We start from the raw sequence: 19,554 nt of genomic DNA on the forward strand, positions 1-19,554 counted from the left end.
CCAGTTATTTTCTATTAATACAACAGAGGACAAGTGCTTAGTTTTTTGCATATGCTTCCCAATCTAAAATTAATTCATTCCACATGAAAAACCTATTACTTTAGAGGAAAACGACTGATGCAGGAGTTCTCAAAACGAGCCTATGCTTTTACGCATGCGCAGAATCAAGAAACGACAACGTACTAATGAGGGATCTTAAATTACGCGATGAAGATCAGCTGATCCACCTTGTCAACAAGTTCTTTGAGCAACGTTTCGAAAAGTTTTTCCATTACAGTGAAACGTTTAAAGGATACTGTTTTTGCAATCGAGAAACCAACAAAATTATAGATATTGTTGTGATCACAGAAAACTTCAAGTAACTGCTGTAAGGAGCAGACGGTATATCAGCTTATTTTGATAGGGAAATTATCTCAAAATTCCCCATCTAGGTAATTTTGGCCTGGCCGTATCCAGCCGAATGTTCATAGCAAGTAACGTTTGTGCCAAACTACCTCAAAGCACCATGTCTCTGAAGCAGGTACGTAAGATATTGATTCCTTCCAAATGTTTGTTTGGTTTGTTTTAGGTATATGAGCCCTTTCGGTATTGCCTTGCCTTTTCTCTTACTTTGTAAAAATGGAAATTTTCGTGACCAAATTAATGATGGGAAAATTCAAAATTTTATGGTAGCTGGGCACCTAGTAGGGTAAGTTGGATATATAGCCTAGTTTAGGTCTATGATTGCAAGGTGAGGCTTTATCAGGATAAGCATCGATTGATCCCACGCAGCGAATTGTTTCCCCAGGCATACTTCCTAACCTTACCTAGAATGTAGTACCTATTCTACTTTACCCTGTTTTCCTATCCTCTTCTCGTTCCTACCAGTTTGGCTGCAGTTTATAGCCTACATACTAATCTGCAGTACCTCACCTAGCCTATCGCTTTATCTTATAAATGACTTGGGTAAATGACCGAGTGGTGACATACCAGTCACCTCTCCCAAAACACAGCCACCTTCCCAAAAAAGTACTCGAATTTGCTGCCATGAGCATCAGTCAAGAGTTGTGGTCCATTCAGGCAGCACACTGAGACCTCTACGCTCCTCTTGAAGTAAGAGTTTTCTCCTAAATTATGAAATGATGGCATAATTCAAGTGCTTTTTCGGGAAGTGGGAATGCCCGAGAGAGGTGGCCATTATGTCGCTGCTCGGTTGTTTACCCTAACCAGTAGATCTCAACCATTTATGAAACTATGTAACTGAGGTTATATTGTTTTTACAGTTTATGCTGCGTAGAGAAGCAATCTTATTATACAGAAACATTCTGAGGCAAGCCCAGCGTCTTCCAGATAAAAATAACGCAAAGAAATAAGGGGATTGGAACCTCGTGCTGAATTTGAAATGCACAGACACCAAGAAAATGGAGGTTAGTCCATTAATTGGTTATTATTTTAAAGCCTTAGCATTAGGACTTTGAGACCCAGAATTAGAAATTTTAACTACGTACTTAGAACAGTCAACCTGAAAGCATATTTAGATACTACCTGTTTCTTTCAGCAGATTATACCATGGAAGTCAAATAATAGTGTTAGTCATAAGTAGGTTACCCAAAAGGTTGTGCAGTTCCACTAGACACTCAAGATTTGACTGACTGGAGTTTTAACTAAGTGTGTCATTTTTTTATAGATTGCAACAAGCCAGTTGTGGGAAAAAGGGTAAAAAAAGACTAATAAGTTTGAAAGGATAATGAAAGAGTAGCTATATATTATGGTTTTGTACATGAACTTTCCTGCCAGATATATACTTAGCTTACGTCTCTGACGTCACGACAGAATTCAAAACTCGCGGCAAAAGCGACAGGTAGGTCAGGTGATCTACCCCACCCGCCGCTGGGTGGCAGGTGTATGAACCAATCCCCCTTTCCAGTCATAATTTTTCTGTCGCCGGTGTCGACTACATCTGTTGTCGATACCTCTCGATTTTGGATTATTACTCGTTTTCGCCCTGGATTGTTTCATCGGACTTTTGGTGAAGTACCTGCTCCTTGGCTTGGCATTTGCGATTTGTGGACCGGTTTTTGATTATTCTTGGAATTTCATTATGTCTGATTTAGAAATTAAGAAATCAACTATGTTCAGAGTTTGTTCTGTTAGTGATTGTAAGATGAGGCTACCGAAAGCTGCGGTAGACCCTCACACAGTATGCATGAGGTGTAGGGGGAATGACTGCTCATTTATTAACCCTTGTAATGAATGTGGTAATTTGAATGAAGAAGAATGGAAGGCGCTTTCTTCTTATGTAAGAAAGCTTGAGAAGGACAAGGTTAGGAAAGCTTCATCTAGGAGTTTCTAGTAGTCTCGCGCTAGCGAGTTTGAAGTTGATAACCCTGTTGTAGACGTAGCGCCTTTACCAGTTTCAGCCCCTGCTTCCTGCATCGAACCCGAGATGCGCCTTCGGAGGTGGACACTATGAGAGCCACTATTTGCAGCATGGAGCTGAAATTAAATTGTGCTAGAGTAAGAGTGATAGCAATTTGTGCAGTGATCCCAGTGCAGTGGAGGGTGCGTCTGATCGGCTCCCTAATGCTTCTAGGCCTAGACCTCTTCCAGACTCCCAGACCCAGTGGAGGAGGAAAGTCGAAAGCCGCAGAAGGTTAGGGAGAAAACCCCCACCGGTCAGGCGTCCCCTCGGTAGCGCCTGAGTTCGCTCCCAGGCTACCTTGGATCGCGCCAAGAGAGAAGTCTTACGGCAATGCTTCTCGTCTTCGCCTTCTCCTTCGCCCAAGCGTGGTTGGAGCTCCTCGGAAGCTTCTCGGCCATCGAAGAGAGCCTGGCAGGCTTCTTCCGCTCTCCCCCTCCAGCCCTGAAGTTTTTCGGAAGATCCTGGATTGGATGTGAAGAAACCGAGGATTTCTTTGGAGTTTCGCTCTCCTAGTAAGGATCGAGCTGCGTCTCCCGTGAAGGACTTTGTTAAGTCTCCTACACGTGTTTTGGCTAGTCTGCAGGCGCAGATTACGGCTCTGGCTGACTCTTTGATTGTGACTTCTTGTCGTAGGAAGGACGTCCTCGCTCCCGGTAAAAAGAAGTCCAGGCGCTCTTCTCCAGGTTTACGCTATTCGTCATTAACCGCCCTCTCTCCAGAGTTGGATCGTAGTACGAGGCGCTCTTCAACGGACAGGCGCTCTCCTGCGGACATCGTTTCTCCGTCGGACAAGGGCATGCTTCCCGTAGACGAGCCCTCTCTTGACAGGCGCTCGTCTCGAGACAGGATCTCTCCCGCTGGCAGACGCCAGGAGCCTGGTAGGCGTTTTTTCTCATGGTAGCCGCTCTCCTTCAGGCTTCCGCTCGGAATCCTGTGACCAGACGCCCTTTGGTAGACAGGTGCTCTTCTCCTGTCAGCCGCCCTTCGCTTAGCAGGCACCAAGAGCCTGGTAGGCGCTCTTCTCCCGATTTCGCTCTCCTCGAGTTAGGCGCCGGGAATCTGTCAGAACGCTTCTCTCCTGGTAGGCGCTCGTCGCCAGAGATTCGCTCTCCTCGCAGCAGGCGCCAAGAGCCTGATAATCGCTTCCCCGCATGACAGTCGCTCTTCGCCAGGCAGCCGCTCTCCTTTTTTAGACAGGCGCCAGGAGCCTGATAGACGCTTTTCGCCTAATAGGCGCTCTTCGCCAGATTTTCGCCCTGCGTTCGTTAGGCGCCAGAGCCTAGAATACGCCCTCATCCTGACAAGAGGAGTTTTCAGCAGAATCTCAACGGAAGTTATGACTTCCCCGGTTAGATGTCAGAGTTCTTCCAGACGTTCTTCCAAGGATGATGGGACTCTCGGCTGAGGACAAGACAGCCTATCATCGTAAGGATCGTGAAGGATCTTCGGCGGAAGAAGAACAGGATCCCTCGGAAGAAGAAATTCCTAAAGATTCCTCCGTTTCTTCATACAAGCGTTTGACGGACCTGTTGCTTCAGGAATTCGGAGACGCCCTTTCTCCTGTCGCCCCGCCGTCGCCTCTATCGTTATTTTCGACCTCGAAAACTTTGAAGGTTTCATCCTGTGTCAGGATGAAGCCTGCAATCTATGAAGAAGGCGCTTAGAGGTTTTGGTGAGTGGCTTCTTTCGAAGGAAGAGAAAGGGAAGACGGTGTTCTCTTTCCCTCCTTCTAAGCTAACTGGAAAACTAGGATTCTGGTATGAATCGGGAAAACCCTTGGCCTCGTTCTTCCCTCCTCGGCAGACTCGGACTTCTCTTCACTGGTGGATTCCTCTCGACGCTCTGCCCTCATGTCTGCTAACTACGACATGGGGGATGAATGAGCTGACCACCTGTTGAAGGGAATGTTCCGAGTCCTGGAGGTGTTTAACTTCCTAGACTGGTCTTTGGGCGTTTTGGTCAAGAAGACGCAGACCCCGGATTCCATTTCACCTGAGGATCTTATCATGTTCTCACATGTATGGATAAGGCAGTGAGAGATGGATCGAGTGAAGTAGCTTCCCTTTTCGGAGCGGGAGTAATCAAGAAAAGATCTGTTTACTGTTCGTTCCTGACGAAATCAGTATCTCATGCTCAGAGAGCCTCTCTCCTGTATTCTCAGCTCTCTCCTCAACTCTTCCCTAAGAAGATCATTCAGGATGTTTCTTGTGCCCTTTCAGCTAAGGCTACACAGGACATGCTAGCCCAGTCTACCAGGAAGCCTCACTCTTCTTTCCAGGCTAAAACCAAGATCGGAGACCTCCAGTTTAAGGTCAGGAGGCCCTTTCGAGGAGTCCCTCCTGCCAGAGCTTCTTCCTCTAGAGGATCTAGACCCGCTAAACGAGGGAAGACCTTCTCTAGATCCATCAGAGGGAAGAAGTAGGATTTAAGTTCTCCAGACATCAGTGGGTGCCAGACTTCTGAAGTTTTGCCGACGTCTGGGCCCAGAAAGGGGCGGACAACTGGTCACTCTCGATTGTCCGCAAAGGCTACCTCATTCCCTTCTTATCAAGACCTCCGTTGACGACGACTCCGAGGGAGTTGGTAGCCAAGTACAAGGACCCCATCATGAATCAAGCCCTCTCTCTAGCAGTAGATCTTATGCTGGAGAAAGGAGGCGATAGAACTAGTTGAAAGATCCTCATTCTGCGGGTTTTTACAACAGACTGTTCCTAGTTCCCAAGAGCTCAGGAGGATGGAGACCGGTTTCTGGATGTAAGCGCCCTGAATGTCTTGTAGAAAAAAGGAAGTTCGCCCATGGAGACAACTTCTTCAGTGTTGGCGGCTCTTCGTCCCAGGACTGGAATGGTGTCCCTATATCTTCAGGACGCTTACTTCCATGTGCCTATCCATCCTTCTTCACGGGAAGTTTCTGAGATTCATGATGGGAGGGAAGATCTTCCAATTCAGGGCCTTGTGCTTCGGCCTTTCGACAGCCCCTCAAGTTTTCACGGGTTTAATGAAGAATGTAGCGCAGTGGCTACATTTGGAGGGAGTGAGGCTGTCTCTCTATCTAGACGATTGGCTGATCAGAGCAAGCTCGCAAGAACGATGTCTGGAGGACCTACAAAAGACACCTTAGCAAGTTCGTTGGGGCTTCTGGTGAACTTCCAGAAGTCACAATTAATCCCCAGTCAAGAGCTGATATATCTGGGGATTCGGATGGTTTCTCCGGATTTTCGGGCATATCCTTCCGTCACCAGAGAGGATTGCTCGTTGCCGAGAGAAACTAACCGACCTTCCTAGAGAAAGATGCATGCACAGCGAGGGAGTGGATGAGTCTGTTGGGGACACTTTCCTCGTGGAGCAATTCGTTTCTCTAGGAAGGTTGCATCTCAGACCTCTCCAATTCCTCCTTTACCGGAATTGGAGGTGTCCTCTCTCTAGACCTGGAATTCTCCTTCATGATATCAAAAGGAATCAAGAAGGACCTTCTGTGGTGGGCAGATCCTCTCCGATTTGCAGAAGGTCTGTCTCTGTACATGCCAAACCCGAACCAAGTATTGTTTTCCGACGCGTCGGAGACGGGTTGGGGTGCGACCCTAGGGTCAAGAGAAGTGTCAGGCACCTGGGAGGGGAACAGGTGTCCTGGCACATCAACAACAAAGAGTTGATGGCAGTGTGGTTGGCCGTTAAAAGCCTTCGAGCCCCACGTCCGAGATGCTATAGTTCAGGTCAACTCGGACAACACCAACAGCCTTGGCTTACATAAGAAAGCAGGGGGGGACACACTCCTTCTCCCTGTACGAAACAGCGAAGGACTTGCTGTTGTGGTCTCAGGCAAGGAAGATCGTTCTCCTCACCAGGTTCGTACAGGGAGAAGGAATGTCAGGGCCGATCTCCTGAGCAGGAGGAATCAAGTGCTCCCCCCTCGGAGTGGACTCTGCACTCAGAAAGTTTGCCAGGACCTGTGGAGGTTATGGGGCAGACCTCATATCGACCTATTTGCGACAGCAAAGAACAAGAGAATAGACCTCTACTGCTCCCCGATCTCGGACCCAGGAGCAGTGTCAGTCGATGCTTTCCTCTAGACTGGAGAGGTCTGGACGTCTATGCTTTTCCTCCATTCAAGATTCTGAGTCAAACACTCAGAAAGTTTGCGGCCGGCCTCGGAAGCGACAAGGATGACGCTGTAGCTCCATTCTGGCCGCCCAAGATTGGTTCACAGAGGTACTGGAATGGCTGGTGGACTTTCCAAGAGCTCTTCCACAAAGAGTAGATCTGCTCAGACAACCCCACTTCGACAGGTATCACAAAAAACAAAAACTCCCCGCTCTCAATCTGATTGGCTTTCGACTGTCAAAAGTCTTGTCAGAGCGAAGGGGTTTTCAGCTAAGGCAGCGAAGGCTATCGCCTCAGCTAGAAGGCCCTCTACCCTTAGTGTCTACCAGTCGAAGTGGGACATCTTTCGCCGTTGGTGCAGAAACCAGAAGCTTTCCTCTTCCAGTACCTCTGTGACCCAAATCGCAGATTTCCTGGTTTTTCTCAAGGAAAATGCGGTACTTTGCAGTTTCGAACCATCTAAAGGGATATCGGAGCATGTTAGCAGCTGTGTTTAGGCACAGGAACTTAGATATCTCCAACAACAAAGATCTACATGATCTGCTAAGATCTTTCAAAACTTGCAAGAAAACCCTCGTCTCAAATTCCGAGCTGGAATCTGGATGTGGTTCTTCGTTTCCTGAGGTCCTCGAAGTTCGAACCTCCCCAGTCATCTTCTTTCAAGGATCTTACGAAGAAGGCTCTGTTTTTCTTTTGGCTTTAGCATCTGCCAAGAGAGGTTAGCGAGCTTCATGCTCTAGAAGGAAGGGTAGGTTTCAAAGGGAAGATTCCGTGATTTGTTCCTTCCTTCCTCCTTCTTTTCTAGCTAAGAACGAGAACCCCGCCTCAAATCCTTGGCCAAGGAGTTTTGAGGTTCCAGGCTTAGCTCCCCTGGTAGGGGAAGAGCCGGAAAGAACTCTTTGCCCTGTGAGGACTTTAGATACTACCTCCAACGGAAGAAGTCTCTTAAGGGCATTAAGGACAGACTTTGGTGCTCTGTAAAGGATCCCAGTAGACCATTGTCTAAAAATGCTATGTCCTTCTTTATTAGAAGCCTCGTGAAGGAAGCGCATTTGGCTTGCGGTGAGGATCAGTTCAAGCTTTTGAAAATCAAGGCATCACGAGGTAAGAGCCATTGCTACGTCCTTGGCTTTCAACAAGAATATGTCACTCCAGAATCTGATGAAAGCAACATTCTGGAGATGCAATTCAGTATTCGCGAACCACTACCTTAGAGACGTCAAGATTACTTACGATAAGTGCTTCGCATTAGGCCGTATGTATCAGCGGATTCGGTGCTGGGGCAGGGAGCTGAGGCATATCCTTTGTACATTTTTTCCCCTATTGTTTTGTATTGTTTTTATGGTTGTTTTGTTGAAAGAGGATGCGGGTAGGCATCTCTTTCTATTCGTATTGCTAACATTAGAATGGTTAGGTGTCTGTTTGTGCTAGAGCTCCCTGCATTGGTAGTGGTCAGGCTCTGTCATTTAAGAGGGCGAATCCCCATTGACATGATCCGACTTGGATTCTACTGAGTAAGTGGAATATCAAATCCCTTCGGTAGAACCCAAACAAGAGTCTTTTCAGCTGTAGGTCACGCCCTCGCTGTAGCTCTTCAGGCTTTGCAGACTAATAGACAGTAACTATGAAGTCTTCAGCCTTATCAGGTAAGAACCAAGGTTTGTTAGTATCCTCAAACAGATGTTGTTTCCCCTTTTTCCCTTGTTAGCTCTGTCTCTTTCCCTCCACCAAGGGTGTCAATCAGCTAAGTATATATCTGGCAGGAAAGTTCATGTGCCAAAAATGATATTGTTTATTTTATTTAAACAATAAAGTTTTGTACATACTTATCTGGCAGATATATACGATTGATGGCCCTCCCAGCCTCCCCTCAGGAGACAGGTGGAAGAGAAATTATGACTGGAAAGGGGGATTGGTTCATACACCTGCCACCCAGCGGCGGGTGGGGTAGATCACCTGACCTACCTGTCGCATTTGCCGCGAGTTTTTGAATTCCTCTGTCGTGACGTCAGACGTAAGCTAAGTATATATCTGCCAGGTAAGTATGTACAAAACTTTATTGTAAAATAACAATATCATTTTTAGGGAAGCTTATCAATACCAAAGTAAAAAAGAATTAGTTTTTGGACTCAAATTCCTATTTTATTTAATTATACATTATATATTTTATATACAGTATTTAATATAATGTTTTTGACCTTAATCAATTAAACTACAGACTGACAGTAATCAAAACATTGCTGGAAAAAACAAAAAATATGGAAAAATAAATCATTAGAAATGCAAAAACTTTACAGATTTCAATTTAAGCAAGATTTCCTTAAGAATAATTGGATTGACAGACATTATTAGGGAAATGAACTTACAAATACAGTTATATTTGAACTGGCACCTATTGTTTTCTGTACATATATTAAATCTAGGACACTTTGTGTTCTTGGTTCAGTGCTATTTTTAAAATTCAGAGAGGGCTTATTTCTTATCTGATTAACAAGTACCGTACAGTATCTATCATGTGTAAAAGTTATGTAAGGATTTTGTAGAAAAGTTTTTTAAAAGAAATGCCATACAAAAAACAAAAACTAGCTAAATGGTTCTGAGCAACAGATATAATTAAATATTGTAATTACTGATACTTCACTGCCTTACCAGTTTGCCATCTAGATCCAGAAGTGTTGCCTAGAATTAGCATAGCTATTTTGTCTGATATTGAAGGGTTAAAGGCTCGCTTGTAGTCAAGTGCTGTTTATCTTAGTTCAAGAGCCTTTAGGATAAACATTACTGAAGAAACTTTAAATTCTAATTCAAATAGAGGGAATTGATCAAGCCAACCTTGGTTCAGATCTTCATTTTGGAGGAAATCTGGATTTTGGGAAAGCTGCTATGTGGTAGTCTCAGCTGGAAGCTTTTAGAAGAGACCCTGGTTTAGTTTAGATTTTTGCTATTACGGTAAATTTATTTTCTGTTGAAGTGCTTCTCTTTAAGCATTACCTGCATAGGTAATACAAATGATCTCATGGTGGTAGAGATGGCCTTCAAGATGGAAAGCAATCTCTGTAGGCAGGGTTAAGATCCCATACATTTTCTAGAAACAGAACAGAAGCATCCTGATCTTACTAGACCAACATGATAACTTTGACAATCCAGATTAAATTGAGTGTAGCGTTTACAGAGACAGGAACCATATTTTTCCTAAGCAGTAATTACAAGGTGTCAGATTCAGAGATTTGGGGAAGTAAACAACAACCCGCCAGGCAGGGTGAGATTTTTTGGTGGACCAAAATAAACATACAGACTTAATTCTATGGGAGTGCCCTACTCAACTCCTCCCAGTTGATACACAGCTCTTTTAAGTAAATGGGGTCATTGGACAGGAGAGGTTGTGGACTCCCAAGTGTGAGGATTTCACATCTTTTGCTAACCATCTTATCACTAATTTAAGTAGTGTTTCATCACCTACTATAGTTAATCCACCTAATGGGAGTTGTGGTTGCAAGTAGAAATGAAACTGTGTTTGTGTAATCTGAGAATTATTTTTTATTTTGTTTTTTTGATAAACATTCGGTTAGTACGTAGTCTCATGTAAGAGTAACTGCAATGAAGAGTTTCTGAATTAGGACTGTAACAGTAGAGAATAGATTGTATGTAGTATCTTTAAATAATTAAAGACTAACAATGTTTTACTCTTCATTATTTCAGCATTTCTTAATTGTGTGCTTTTTACTTTCTAAAATTATGTTGTAATGTTTGGCTCTTTTATAAAAGTAAATTTATAAAAAAAAAAAATCAGGAGACATTCTTGAATTTTTTAAAGATCTTCAGTCATTACTTTAGAAATCTTATTCTCCACTTTTGTATGGATCCCTCTTTGACTTAGTAATCATCAAACTAACATCACTTGGTTTCTTTCTTAAGTAACAAAAGCATTATGTAGAAAACATTATAGTTCTGTGATATTGTGCTTACCTTTCAGTTAGATATTGTAACAGTGGGAATGCAGTGCTGTAGAGAATTTTTGACGAGATTCAAGTGTTGTTGGTCATTGTAGTTATAGGAAGATGTAATTAAAATATGCAGTTTTGTTTATACTTTAATAAGATTCTTCACTTCAGTATAATAATAATCTTCACTTCCTTCTCTCCTCTTTTTCAGGAAGTTATCAAGCAGTTAATTTTCCAGGGGAAGAAACAATTAGAACAATTAGAAGTAACTGTTAAACTGGCAAATTCATAGGATTTTTAAATTGACTAAGTGATAATGTATATACAGTACCTATTTATTTACTGCCTATTTTATTATAAAACTAAGACTCATAGATCTTGTGTTACTCCTTTACCTCATTAGCATTAGATCTTTTTCATTCTCTGTAATTTTACACCATTTGATCTGAAAATTATGGTTGCTTCATGTTGGAAACTGTGCAGTTGAAAGTTGTTTTGGTCAAAGGGACACAATCTTCAACTGTCATGCAACAGGCCTGTATGGTCGAGCAACTGATGGTATCTAACCTTTTGGATATGATGATGGTTCATGGCGTGGTTCATTTGGTAACTCCTTTCATGACCCAGATAGGGATATGATTTGAAAATGATTGAGTACTGATGTTTGGTTACCTTTGAATATGTAGAAGACTTGAGAAACTGTTGTATGAAATGCTTCCAGGAATAAGTTGGAGGTATGGAATGAGGATGACAGCCCTTGCCATAAGTTACGAAGTTCACATTAGCACAGGAAAAACAAAAGCACACCAGACTTGTAGTGAGGTTTTTTAATATTTTTTGTTTATTAGGCATTTCACCTTAATGTATCTTATTCAGTCTGTGAATCAACTGATTCTGAAAGCAGTAAGCACTAGCACAAATCTTCTGTAAGATCTCTGAGTTTGGAAATGTTTTCAGTATCAAAGCACCAGGGTAAAATGCTCTGTTAAAATATAGTACATATATATATTCAAAATCACTGCCCCAAACAAATGATTATGTTCTAAAAACCTTTTATCACACGTTTAAAATGGATTAAAATGCAAGGTTGATGTAAGCATAGTTTTTATGGTGGATTTTTAGTATCAGGAATTTTATCAAAGGAAATGCTCCAGTTGCTCCTTCTGAAGTAACTGAAAATTTTTGTCTTATAACAGTCATCAATGTTGTGTGATTTATTTCACTTATGTTACTTAATTGACCCTAGTATTTTTGTATAGCATTTGCCATCTTTCTTCACGTTGTAAGGTACAAGAATATATGATGCCATTATGTCATCTATAGTCATTACGTACTGCCAGGAAAATCTGGTGTAAGACCTTTGTATATTCGAGTTTCAGCACCAAGTCTTTTGAAGAAATTTGAACTAAACGCTAATATTTTATGTATCTGACAGAAATCCATCAATGAGAAGCTGTTTTAGTTATCCTTAACTTATCTGGAGAAGTTGATTGATAAATCTTAATAGGACTGTGACCTCTTTTAAAGGTAGGAAAAATATAGTTCATATATACAGTATGTACACAGTGTTGTCTTGAAAGTTTAACCTAGTTTCAAGGTAATGAATTTTTTAATATCAAAAGCCTGCAGGGGCTATAAGGAATAATATTTTCCACTAAATTATATTTTTGAAATGGCCAGTATGACAATTAAAAAATTAATAAGGAATAATAGTTGTAAAAGTGCCATATGAAGCCTGTATGTAATTTCGTAAGTATGCTTCATTAATCTTTGTTTTACTCAGTTTATTTTAATTTAATGGAGCAGGTAGAGGCCATTAGGTACCTGTATTTGAAAATTGGCAGATATGTTGAAATACTGTCAAGTGTGACAACGAGGAATTTTGAAGGTTATCGTAAAGTTAGATATGGTTAGTACTTAGTTCAGTGACCACTTAAAAGAGAAAATTTTATATATATATATATATATATATATATATATATATATATATATATATATATATTTATTGATAAAGGGAAGAGACACACACAGATGTACAGGCTGTCTTTATTGCAATGTTTCGTAATTATCCAATTACATCATCAGGGCTGTTAAAATGAAAAATAAAATTCCTAGTAAAATTGTAAAAACAAAACTAAAAATTTATTCAGAAATGCAAAAGCTAAAAATTATCCTTGCAAAGTGTACGAAATATACACATTAAAATTAAAGGAATAAAAAATTTTAAAAGGACATACATTAAATTGAAAGATAAATCAACATAAACGAAAATTGAAAGCAGCAGTGAACAGTTTCAGAACAAGAGGTTAAGTACCGACCTAGAGGAGTGACAGTTAAACTAAACATAAACATAAAAACATAAATAAACAACACAAGTCAAGACAAATACAGAGGGAAGGATGACGTATGAGTGTTCAACGACGGAACAAGTTGTTTAATAAAGAGAGATTCCAGAATAACCAGGTCTTGCGGGTTGGTGGTATGGCCTAAAATGCAGATGTCTTTATTATCGATAAGTGTTCTACAGATTTTGGGATGGTTTCTAATATTGGAGTGTTCTGGGTTTGCAATTCTACTGCCAGTATGGAAGCTTACGCCACGATGAGAATCGATACGCACCTTAAGGAGTCAGTACTTAGAACCAGATATCAATGTTAAAAACTAGAGGGGCTCTAGTACCACTCCATCATAGAGAGAGTTATATATAGTATAAACGTTTATATGTGTGTTCATATGAGTATACTATGGTAAAATGCATTTATAACTCGAGTATTGCACAATTTGTTGTCCACGGGATATATGCTGTTCATTGTGCACGTTTGCCTGTCATTTCTTTCAATGGGTAATGCATTGCATACATGCATTTCTTAGGAAATCTGACCCTTCCCATTTATGAAGACGATTACAGCCTTATGTACCTGCAAACGCAGCTGCCCGGAATGTTGAAAGGGGGGGTTACGCAAAAGGGGCCAAAGGTAAACAGGCAATAAGAAAAATGGAATAAATATTTATAGAGCCTGGTTTTCGACTTGGTTCCGTGCAATATAAACTTAACGAGAAATATGCATAAGCGAAAACCAAACAAGACCGAACACGTAAACATGACGTAAACCTTATGAAAACGAAAGTCAAACATGACCGGGGAGGGAAACGTGAGTGAGTTCATGGGTGTATAGTTTTTGAGCTCCAGCAAATATACGTGATGCCGAAGCAAATAGCCTTATCAGTAGCCAGAGTTGAAGCATTTTGCTAAAGGAATGAGAAGTGATTCTGGTTAAAATTTTCGCTTCTGTCATCATATCAATAAAATAAACATTTATCCAATGAAGTAATTGGGAAACTGATTAATTAAAAGCTTTGGAAGGAAACTTGTTAATTTAGGACAAAACTGGTAACCTACAAGATATCGTCCAGTCTAACGAGTCGTAGATCTTACAAACTCGTGTAATGAACTCTCACTCTTGGTACAAGTTACTTTGATCTCCCTGACCTTTTTTTTTTTATCTCTTCCTCTCTTTCTTTGTGCGTTTGTTATGTCACGCTGATCAACATTGGAAATTAACTGCATAGAAACTATGGCAGGTACAGTCATTATTTCGTAAAGGTCTGGGATGTTGCCCCTAATTGTATACCGCTCATAATTGTCATCATGCTTTTGAATTTGATTATCATCATCTTGTTTGAAGGTTGGGGTGGGAGTTGGCTTAATGGCATTTGATGGGGAAAACATTCGAAATACAACTTAGTATTATGTATTTTTAATTCCAAAAAATGAAAGTGCTTGCAAAAACTGCAATTTTACTTGTACTTGCACAGAAGAAATAGCATAACATAGATAGGAATGATGCTTGCGAAAATACAGTATTAGAAATTTCAACGTGAAACCGAAGCTCCTCTTCTTAGCCAGTGCCTTTTGCTCATAGGCCTATAAAGGATTCCTTCCGCAGTGGGTTAGTGTCGTCAGTGCATCTCATGCGGTGCACTGTAGGCTAGGGTGACCAGACATCCCCCGGATACAGTCCCCATTTTCAGTTACTTGTCACCGGAAAAGTCCCCGATTTTCACTGTGACTGAAAGATCCGAAATTGGAATTCGAAGAAAAAAGGAAATAAAAAACGAAAATGTTGACCAAACTATATAAATAGTTGTGCCCCGTACTACTCGCATTGTACAATGTACAGTGTATGTAAGGAAATGATAAACAGCTTTGCACGGCATAATTTGCGAGATTACCTTCCAAGAACATAAAACCAGGTTTCCTGCCAAATTATCGTCGGTATCGTCATGCGCGTCCCAGTAACCAGATATAATTTTAATACTGTTCAATCATTGGTAAGTAGTCATTAAATTATAGCCTACTTTGATTTAGATTCAATATAAGGAATTCAAGAAGGTTTGTAGGGCCCTGAAAAAGCGTAAATATTGAGATATACCATTTAGTGACGGCAGCCGTGTACTGGACCCGTTCAAATTTACGTTTGATAGGAAGTTTTTGGTAAATTTGTCATAAATTTGTGCAGAGCGACTACAGTTTATAGCACCAAGTAGCATCAGCGTCTTGAGCTCTAATCAAATAAGGAATTAAACTAACAAAACACTAGCCTAACATAGGCCTATCCGTCATGAAAAAATAATCGGCCTGCATGGTAGCTAGGCCTATTACCAGTTTATATTGGGAACGGAATCTAGTGCTTATTTTTATCTCGGCTACTTTGATCAGAGAGGGAAAATTCATTTTTAATCAACTGAATTGTCATTCAACTCCTTTGCAATTTAGGATAAATATGGCGAGAGAAACTTTTGAATGCTGCTTCATGAATGGTAAGGGTACAGTGTCCCCGATTTTAGTTTTTCAATGACAAAAACACGTCATGTTTTGGAGGTTTTTATGCCAATGAAACGCAAAATGTCCCCGGATTTTGTCCCAGAAGTCTGGTCACCGTAAATAAGAAGGTACATTGCACGAATGCATGATTTTAAAACAGTAAAAAAGAAAGAATGATCATCGTAGCCTATTAAGCATGTATATATATAAAAAAGCAAAACTAAATACTGTGAAGTAAAACTTTATTCTGTCAATTAGCTGGTGACCAGGAGATGGTTGGGTGGAGGAAGGGTGCGTTTGGTTGATGCTACTTTGTCATCAGAGCGTATATCATCTACCATAATTATCCCAAGAAGGCGGAGAGGCAGGGCCGTTGAAAATCATCTTCTTCAACGTTTCTGGCCATTTTTGTGCGAATAAACCTTTCTCATTTATGTTTCCATAATTATAGGTAAAGACGGGGGAAGGCAAACCTTATTATTACCAGAGGATGTACAAGAACGTCTGTCACAACATTCTTCCACCCTGTTCTTTCTCCCCCAACCCTCTACGCTCCCCACGTAACTTAAATTTCTAGTTAATAAGCGGAGGCTGAAGAGATGGGAAGGAAACCTGCGGGAAGATTGCATAATCTAATTTTTTTACATATATATTCCCTACCTCATTCATGAACTCTAATTTCAGAAGTTAATTTGAAGGAACGTTTCTTACGAGGATATTCTGTTTACGGATTCTTAAACCCCGCTTTTCTGGGATAACTGATGAGTTTTTCTTGTTCAGAGCAGTCGTCGCCTTTGGCTTTTTTGAAGCGTCATTACCTGGGATAATGAGGGACCCTTGTCATCGAAATTAGATTTCTAGTCCGTTTTTTTTTTTTAATTCCACCTGTTGATTTCCCATGTAGGTGGTCTTTTATATATATATATATATATATATATATATATATATATATATATATATATATATTACTAGCTGACCAACCTGGTGCTCCCCAGGAAAACTGTGAATGACAACTGATAAACTCTCTCTCTCTCTCTCTCTCTCTCTCTCTCTCTCTCTCTCTCTCTCTCTCTACTCTCTCTCTCTCTCTCTCTCATGTTAAGACAGTTGCTTCAGTTACATTACCCAGCATTTTTGACATTTCATATTTCACCACTTCTCACCTCCATTCCTATTGGGGCTGAGCTTGAACTTAAAAGGCTTGGGAAGAGTGCTATTCATCCCAGCGACCACAACAACTATGGATTAAACACTAATATTTTTAGTTTTTGTTTATTTTTTACGTATTTTTTGGTTATTTTTATATGTCACTATTCCCCCTCCCCCCTTTCCTATTTTGGCTGAATGTACATAGACTTATAGGACATCGGGAGTGTCACTATTCACCTCAGTGACCTTGAAAACTATATATAAATCGCTAATATCTGTCTTTTCAATTATTTTTACATGCCCTCCCACCCCTACCCTCTCCAGCCCCCATCCTGTTGGGGCTGAACATGAACTTAAAGGGCATCAGGAGTGTTACTATTCATCTCAGCAACCTCGAAAACTATGGGTTAAGGGCTAATATCTCGTTTTCGGTTATTTTTACATGTCACGCCCTTTCCCACCCCCTTCCCACATCCCCCTTTGGTGCCAGTGATGTCTTACCCCCACAGTATTCTTTTCCAGAAGGTAAGTCATGTGTATACCACGTTTGGTTCAAATTGCTCAATGCACATACACATATGTACGTACATACTCTATCTTGTCATTTATTATTCCTTCGTTATTGTATCTATCTATTGCGTACTTATTCAGAAATAACAGAGGCCAACATGGCTAACAGATATGATGACTTCGGAATTAATTTTTCATGGAACTGAGACTCGGAGGAGATGTCTACTAAGTCTTCCTATGTAAGTGATATGGATCTCAGGGTGTAGGGACCTGGGAACTGGGGTATGGGACTAAGGGCTCTTTCTTGAAATTGAAAGCCAGGTAAATGAAGTTATAACAAAAACCTGTTTTTTTTTTTATATGAGCTCCTTGTTTTATTAGGAAGTCTACTTATTGATTATGCCATAATTTCCATCAACAACGATTTTCTTAGTACAGGAAGCTAGCTTATTACCACATTGACAGAAAACAGAATAAGTAAAGATGTGAACCATTGCAAGCAAAAATGAGAAGGATAATGAGAGTGAAAACAAGAACAGCGTAGACTAAGGAACAAAGTTCAGTTTAGGTAAAAAGTACAAACAATGAAAGAGAATACCCGGTGGGGGTAGCTCTGTCAGTGTACCTCGTGCTGTGTACTGTAGGCATTGCTTATTGTTCTTTGTAGCATCCCTTCGGCTTCTAGCTGCATCCTCTCTCATTCCTTTTTCTGCATCTCCGTTCATATTCTCTTTCTTCCATTTGACTCTTCACCCTCTCTTGTCGGTGACCCTGGTCGTTGTGACGCCAGATAACTAAGAATCAATCATTCAAACCACCCTCTCTTAACAATTGTTTCATATTGCAACTGCTTTGAGGTTTTCCTCCTATTGTGCCTTTCAAAAAACCTTTTTGGTGTCAGCCAATCCAATCCAGTCCAATAAAAGAGAATAAATCTGTTAATTAAAATAATTCACATAAGAATAAGCATGAAGACTGAAGTCATGCAAGAAAGTTTGGTGGAGGAGTGATATGTCTACTTTAGAATAATGAGAGAAAGACCAACTATTATTCATTGTATTTTAGACTGTATGCATTGTAAGGTTGACTGATCTGACTTAATGTGCAGGAGGAATGGCTTATTATATAACATGGCGATAAGGGTTTCCGGCACTCACGCTCGTATGAAGCTTTCAAGAATTTTACGCGGGAATTTCATTCCTGAATCAGGCGCTATAGGATGAATAATACATGAACAGTAGCAGACCTTTTTTTTTATTTTTCTTTTCAAACTAATCCGTTTCCGAGGGGAAAAGTGTTTTTATATGCTAGAAACTCGCGCGCGCGCACACACATGAATACATATATATGTATGAGGAGATAAAAGAGGCAGCCAACTTCTGTTGTAATCTTGTTTATCAATGGACGGGATATGCTTGCAGTGTTGAGTAATACGAGAGAGAGAGAGAGAGAGAGAGAGAGAGAAAAAACAACAACAGTAAAAAGGCATATCACCTCGACACGAGTATAGGTCTAGAGTCTAGACATTTGTGTATACGATAGGAACAGCAGCACACGGTTTCCGTACCAACCACCGCCTTTACAATTTTTACGCTGCACGTATATACCTTGGCCATTTGATACCCGCATTCGCCTATACTCTTGAATGTTTCTGCCTGTCTGTTGATTCACGGAGCAAATGAAGCACGGAAACATCTTCAAGTACAAATACAGGTTTCCTCGAGAGAGAGAGAGAGAGGAAGTTAGTTCACAGGTTAGAGCTACGGGGTAAATAAAAGATTTAAAAGTGATCAGAAAATCGACTAAAGAGGCTAGACAGTTCAGGACGAAAGAGAAAAATACTTAAGGATAAATCGTCTGAAAATCTGTGCAAGAAGACTATGCGCTTCCTCGTCAACCGAATGAATTGACTTTGCAATTTAAACACAAGCGAATAAAGAGAAACTCATGACGTGCATAGCTTTAAATAGTACCACATACAGCGTAGGTTTTCCCCTGATCAATAAGATATAAGACTGGCCAAATAGTTACGTTCCCCCGTAAGGGAATAGTGCCGTCAGTGAACCTCATGCTGTGCACTGTAGGCATTACTTCAGATTCTTTGCAGCTCACCTTCAGCCCCTAGCTGCAACACTTTTGTTCCTTTTACTGTATTTTCTTTCATATTCTCTTCCACCCTCTCCTAACAAGTGATTCATAGTGCAACTTTCACTGTCAATTTCAGTTTCAGCGCTGAACGACCTCAGTGTTCCCAGTATTTGGCCTTTGGTCTAAAATCCTTATTCAATTAAGTTTAATAGCTGCATTCACATATTTAGTTTAATTTTTCACATTATCGTTCACTAACCATTTGCCATTATTCATTATTTGATTTAAGTAGTGATGGTAAATAAAATCAGCTTACTTCTCAAATTACTTTTGGTTCTGGCATATATTAAATTTAAAACTTAATTTTATACACAGATAGTGTTTGCTTCAGTTTAAATCATTTTTATCTTTTTCTGTTGCGTCAGTATCTAGGTTTTATTTTCGATGACGTACGGGAAAAATTTAAGTGACTCATTTGACAAAATCTTTTCAAGTGGCATTAGTACTAAACTTTTCATTTATTCAAATTTTAGTATGAC

The 19,554-nt window shown here is 40.6% G+C and overlaps 1 protein-coding gene across 1 annotated transcript in view; it reads left to right on the plus strand.

Moving 5' to 3' along the window:
* LOC135214949 (LYR motif-containing protein 2-like) overlaps positions 1-10,817 on the plus strand; it is a 38,642-nt gene extending 27,825 nt beyond the window's left edge. The window contains exon 3 of the mRNA XM_064249442.1: positions 10,655-10,817. Within this exon, the coding sequence (XP_064105512.1) occupies positions 10,655-10,735 (81 nt within the window). The 3' untranslated portion in view covers positions 10,736-10,817. The remainder of the gene's footprint in view (positions 1-10,654) is intronic.
* Positions 10,818-19,554: the final 8,737 nt, after the last annotated feature.

The sequence above is a fragment of the Macrobrachium nipponense genome, chromosome 46 (genome assembly GCF_015104395.2).
Source record: "Macrobrachium nipponense isolate FS-2020 chromosome 46, ASM1510439v2, whole genome shotgun sequence".
In the NCBI taxonomy this organism is placed as follows: Eukaryota; Metazoa; Arthropoda; class Malacostraca; order Decapoda; family Palaemonidae; genus Macrobrachium; species Macrobrachium nipponense.